The sequence below is a fragment of the Rhopalosiphum maidis genome, chromosome 3 (genome assembly GCF_003676215.2).
Source record: "Rhopalosiphum maidis isolate BTI-1 chromosome 3, ASM367621v3, whole genome shotgun sequence".
Classification (NCBI taxonomy): Eukaryota; Metazoa; Arthropoda; class Insecta; order Hemiptera; family Aphididae; genus Rhopalosiphum; species Rhopalosiphum maidis.
Window position 1 is genome coordinate 8,274,000 of NC_040879.1, and position 6,558 is coordinate 8,280,557.

At 22.0% G+C, this 6,558-nt stretch overlaps 1 protein-coding gene across 1 annotated transcript; it reads left to right on the forward strand.

Moving 5' to 3' along the window:
- The first annotated feature begins 495 nt into the window (after nucleotides 1–495).
- Nucleotides 496–6,141, forward strand: LOC113559625 (inhibitor of growth protein 3-like). The gene is made up of 9 exons (XM_026965374.1): nucleotides 496–844; nucleotides 907–978; nucleotides 2,494–2,622; nucleotides 2,681–2,815; nucleotides 2,957–3,034; nucleotides 4,501–4,718; nucleotides 5,458–5,615; nucleotides 5,696–5,819; nucleotides 5,911–6,141. The coding sequence occupies exons 1-9, from the start codon at nucleotides 817–819 to the stop codon at nucleotides 6,013–6,015; spliced, it is 1,047 nt and encodes a 348-aa protein (XP_026821175.1). The 5' UTR covers nucleotides 496–816; the 3' UTR covers nucleotides 6,016–6,141.
- The last annotated feature ends 417 nt before the right edge of the window (nucleotides 6,142–6,558 follow it).

Here is a 6,558-nt window from a genome sequence, read left to right on the forward strand (position 1 = left end):
AGTCTGGTTTAAAAGCCCCACGATATTAAGAAAAAAAATTAAGGATTATTTGATCACTTATGGGTCCGTTGCAAGTTGTAAAGAAAGTTCTTGTTGTCCAGTAAAAATGTTTCTATTCACAACAGAATAATTGAAAAAAAAAATAATTTCTGATACACATTTTTGTACGAATATTAATATTTGTGGATAAAATGTAGTCGGATTAATGGTTTATGGTCTATTGAATTCTTATATTGTGTAATAATACAAATTATAGTAGCATTCATAAAAGACAATAATTCTAACTAGCTACTTACTTAATATAGACAACACATAATGTATTAGTTAATTTTGAATTTTATATTCTGGCGGCTGTCCAATGATAAGGGCAATTCGATAATAGTTAATAGTGGCTGCCAAAGTCCACGATGATACCAATAAGTAATATAATAATGAACATTACCGGCAAGTTCATTGCACTATGCACTTTCTATATAAATGCACGACTTACAATAATTTATCGAAACATGGAAACAGTATTCAATTGTATTACCTTACTGCCGCACATATATTTACAATTTGATAAACATAATATTAAGAATTTTAATTATTAATCAGTATTTTTTATTGTTTACAATAGCCTATCATTAGTGTTGTATTATCACTTCAGAATCGGTAGAGCCACGTTTTTTGGTTCAGTTCATTGACCGTTTCGATTATAAAAAAATACAGGATATTATAAAATATATACAATCTCGTTTTTATTAAGATTAAAATAAATAATAATTTTGTTTATTCCGTTAATAATAGTTATTTCTCGTGACTTTAATTATCATCATGTTCTATTTGGAAGATTTTCTGGAAAGTATGTTCTTGACTTTAAATTGAAAACAATCGTAAAATTAACGTAATAATTTTTTGTTAAAGAACTTGAACTCTTACCGCAAGAAATAAAAAATCGCACAGCAAAAATTGGAAAATTGGACTCACAAGTAGAAAGTATGTAATTAATTATATTAATAATAATTTATTAGGTTTTCATTTATAAATTAAAGGAGCTTTTAGTTTCAGTTTTAAATGGCATAACTTAAACATAATATATTTTACTGTACTACTGTGCTTTATTTTTTCTCACAACTGCAACAAAAATTAAATATTCAACACCAATAAGTTGTGGGAAATAACCTTTTTCTGCTTCAGCAGCCTGAAAAGTTTTTTCTTGCAACTGGGGTTCAAAAGAGTACATTTTCTACTTTCTGAGCTATAAATAACTGTCAATTCAGATAATTATGAATGTTTATAGAATAGACATTTCTTTATGTCATCATAATAATCGAGTGATTTTAACTATTAATATTTCTATAGTATAATCTACTAAACATGCTATTATAATGACATTATCAAAACAAAAAAATTGACGTACTTATCTAACGAGAAATGTAATGAAATATATTGTACAATATATTAGCACCTCTAGGTATTTTATTATTTTGTACGTTATAATGGTTTATTTTTGTTATTATATATGTTGTATTGTTGTATGCAATATTGTCATCAGAGATGTGCTCAAACTGTTCATGATAAATTAGTAGATTATAGTTTTTGATAATTTTAAAAAGTTAAAATATTTAAAATTTGTTAAAATGATTATAAAACAATATTAGCAAATAATACAACATTTAAAAATAAGTACCAATGCATTGTGGAATCAATTATTTTTAATAATCTTTCATAATTTATCATTAGTTCAAGTACTATAATATAGATCTTCCACAAATAAAACTTACTAAAATATATGTTTATAACATACTGGATTTAATCTTAAATTTTGGTACTGATGTTCAGTGGTTACAGTATAGTGTATTTTTATTATTTTTTTTAATATTTGTATTATTGTCAAGTCGTTTGCTGAATTCACTTTTGGTAGACATCTACCTATAAATCATAATAATATTGAGTTACATCTAACATTAATAATATAAAATATCTAGTTGAATACTAATCTAGGTTTTATACATTGTTTTAATGTTTTATTTAATGTATTTAAAATTTATTGTGATTCATAAAAACTTATGATAATATGAAATTATTAATAATTTTTCTAAATAATTTATCTAATTTAACATACATAATACAGTATATAATATATTTTTGTAAAATAAAGCTATTTATTTAAATCTAATTCATGCTTATAATTCAATAATATAATTTGTCAGCACATATTATAATGTAAAAATAATATGTCTTATCTTTTTGTCTATTCTCAAGATTTGAATTTTAAAGGATATAGTTTTAATTCTATACAATTTTTTAAAATTAATAAAAATCACTGTCTGTTTAAATTAATTTACAAAGGTTTGTTATGATATAAATTATTGTTGATGTCGCTTTAAAATAAATATATTATGAATATCAATGTAATGTTTTGCTGAAAAAGAAAAGCAATATTTTAATTAACATTGACTATTAGATATTGGCAAATAATTCAGTATATTATTATGTACTTGATTTCAGATTCTATGAACAGTATAAAAAAAAACTTAGACATTTTATTTTCAAAAGCTGACACTATGAATCCAGATGATTTAAAGGAAAAATTTAATGCACTTATGAAAGAAGGCAACAAAGCTCTTAAACAATCTGGTAAACTTTTTTTAATAATGCATTTTGATTATTTTATTCTATACATTCTTTATTTTAGATTCAAAACTTCAGATTGCTAATGAAATGCAAAATCTAATGACGAAATACATAAAACGATTGGATCTTGAGTTATATGGATTTAAAACTGAATTGGAAGCTGATAAAAGCGGAATTACTGAACTTATTGAAAAAAGTAATTATTTAATAAATAAGATTTGTTTTGTAGTTTGTAATGAATTATTTTTGGCAAATAAAAATTATATCTATTATTTAATTTTGATAATTAGTTTTAAATTATATATTTTTGTAATATAAATTTATATTTTATTCTTAGGAATTTTAGATTCAGATCAAAGCAATACATCCAATTATAAAGAGAATAAGTATGAAACAAACAGATATCTTTTTGGAGGTAGGTAGTTTATGCATTTGAAAAATCAAGCTACGTACCATGTGTGTTTCTGCCAGTTCCTGTATTTAATGATATTACCTTTTTATATTTATTTTTTTATTAATTATCGTGTAAAAATTTGGATATTTTAAAAACAAAATACTTATTGACAATGTTTTATTTATTTATAAATTGAATACATTTTTATTTATATGATTTTGCTTTATTCATTTCAATTACATTTTTATTATTTTGCCTAAGCTAGTTATATAATTGTATACCAATGTAGAATTATATATTATTTTGAATCAGTAGCCAATCATTTACAATAAAAAATAGTGATGGAAATAATCGCACTAAATAATTATGTGATATTATTGGAATCAACTGTTATATTTTGGTTAAGAATTTTTATGCTCTTATAAAAAGTATGTATATTATGTGTAATCTTATTATTAATTTCTTTTTTTTATTTGACTGTGCAATACTGCTAATAGTATTACTTGTTACCTAATAAGTATGAAAATCAGAGGACCTACTCAATTTTGATGATATTAAAATATAGTCAAAAACTCGAGGGAAATAATTAAAAAATATATATAATAAGGTTATGTATTGACATTAAATATAATTAAAAAAGTTATTTAATTTAAATAATATTAGTAATTATTTTGTCTAATGGAAATATTATAAAAATTGAAAAAAAATATACAGTACTTGATTTATTTAAAAAAATATAAACATAACTAGTATTATACTATTCTATCTTTATAATGTATCGTACAGGTTTGGAAATACATTTTATTCTATTTTATGTATACCTTTTGATCTATTGATGCTTTAAGGACTGCTTATAAACTAAATTAATACAAAGCTTACTTGTAAACAAATTTTCTACATTTTTTATTATATTTCTTTAAGTTACACAAAATACAAATAAATCCTTTCTAATATTACAAATTACCTATGGTAAATTGTTTTTGATTTATTTGTTTTTTTATAGGTAATTTTTTTTCATAAACTTATACATATATATATACATATATTAAAATTCACTTTCCAAAATATTTAACGTAAATCTACTTATATTTATTAATTAATAAGTATACAATTTATTACTGCAAATACTTCATTAAATTGGGTCCTAAGAATATCTTTTTTTTTTGTTTTGTTTTAATAAACATAATACAATTAATATTTTTTATGGATATTAGATAAATAAATATATTTTTAAATAACTCACTTAAGTTAACTTGTCATTTAATAAAAAATATTTATTTTTTATGTAATATTTTCAACTTGTATGTGTTATATTTAAATTTAGTATTTTAGTAAATATAAAATTACTAAAATACAAAACTTAGATGTATAAATCTACCGATAACGCATAACCTTATCTGGTATTCATGTTATGTTCACTTTAGATAATTTTATATTTAAAAGTTAACAGTATTGAATAATCATTATTTTTGGTTTTGTTATTGTAGAAATAGAAGAAGTCTTAAATAGTGTTAGCAGTGTCAATCAAAAATTTATTGAGGTAGCTTCGAATGCATCTAGTAGTGAAGAATTAGTATCATATTATCAACCTGATACAAGTTCTGTTAATTCTCAAATGGCTCCATTTCCAATATCTTTAACTATGGGATCTGGCTGCACAGCATTTACAGCAGTTGGGCGTGAAGATATTGTTTCTTCTCAAAAGGTATAACGAAAAATTTCTTTAGAAAAGCTTTTACTATTTTTCCTTAACATAGTTAGAAGTGGTTTAAAATATTGAATAATACATTAACTATTTTATTTTTAATATAAAAGTTATTAGTCTATTTAATAAAATAATAAATTATCAAACATTGTAATAATTATTAGTTTAACAATATTCCAAAATGTAACTTAATTTATGACTTAAAGTGCCTTGATAATCGACTTTTTTAATCAAAAATATATTTTACATCCTGAGTAAATTAAGGATAGCTATTTTTATTACTAAGGTATATATATTAAGGCAGTTTTCTTCATTTTTTATTTACTAAAATGTAAAATATTTGTAGGAATTATTAATTATTAATTTAGATGATATGCAAGGGACTTAAGTTTACAAACTATTAGTGGTTGTTAGTTTATTTTAAATACAAATAAATAGTATACTAAAATGTTTTATGATTTTTAAGATTCTTTTTCATTTTAGTTCTTAGATATTAAATTTTAAAATTGTAATAAAAATTGTTGATTTAAATGCTGGTTTGCAAACTATTATATAAACATACTTAATTGTTTTAAAATATACAATATAATTATTTTTATATTTAATAGTTCTATAGTTATTATTTTTATTATTTCTAATATTTCACTATAGTAAGTGAATTGAAAACATTCTCCAAAAATAAATTTGATTGTCTTTTTCATATTTTTATATATAAATATTCATATTGTATCTGTTTCAGTTGTCTTGTGGGCGTAGGTCATCAAAAGATTCTTTTGATGCAATCAATCATGACCAAATTAAAGACAAATTGGATTTTTTATTAAAAGCATTTCCTACTAGTAAAGAAACCGCGGAATTTGTTAAATCTAGTAGTAACCAAATAAAAAAAAATAAAAAGTAAATGCAAAAATATTAACATCTACCTGTATCTTTGATAATTTTAATTTTAATCATTTTTTGAAAAATTGTATACTTAGAGAAGGAATTGTGTGTAAAGAAAAATCAATTGATGAAGATAAACCAATTGATCCTAATGAACCACAATATTGTTTATGTAATCAAATAGCTTATGGTGCAATGGTGGCTTGTGATAATAAAAAGGTGTGTATAATTATGAAAAAATAAATCTAGTATGTTATGGAAATTTATAAAAATATTTAATATTATAAATAATTCACATTTCTTGCTCTAGTGCCCACATGAATGGTTTCATTATGAATGTGTTGGTATTACAAATCCACCACATGGAAAGTGGTATTGTCCTAAGTGTATCATCAAACTGAAGAGAAAAAGATAAAAATTAAGTACAATCACATTATTTTTTACAATGTGTTTTTACAATTGCTGTAAAAACATAAACATATGTGTGTTTATGTTAATATTTATAAATATAGTTGTTCCCGTTTTTTATTGTAGGAATATTTGACTGCAAACAAAATATACAACTCTGAAATTAATTTTTATTGCTAATTATTTTTAATTAATTTATAAACAACTTAATAAAAATATAACTATGTTAAATTATTGAGTATTAATTTTTAAATAACTATTGTTCTATGTATTTGTAATTTAAGATCAGGAGGTATGCTTTAACAAAATTACAGAAATAGTGGTTTATACTTTAATATATGCGATTTGTGAGTAGAGTCAAAAAATAAATTATTAATACGATTTACACTGTAAACAGTGTAAAAAAATAAGTTTTAAAATAAAATTGTTTTTTACAAGGACCCAGCTGATGTATAATAGTTAAATAAGAACTCAATAACTAGGTAACTCTTTATAGTATAAAAATAAAATTCACTCATCTTGGGTAAGAACCCTTTAATCCTTGTATATA

Bases quoted from the DNA above. Each gene is read 5' to 3' on its own strand.
- LOC113559625 (XM_026965374.1), top strand. From the start codon at position 817: ATGTTCTATTTGGAAGATTTTCTGGAAA. The intron at 845-906 runs GTATGTTCTTGA...TTTTTGTTAAAG, and splicing joins TTTGGAAGATTTTCTGGAAA to AACTTGAACTCTTACCGCAA. The intron at 2,816-2,956 runs GTAATTATTTAA...TTTTATTCTTAG, and splicing joins TACTGAACTTATTGAAAAAA to GAATTTTAGATTCAGATCAA.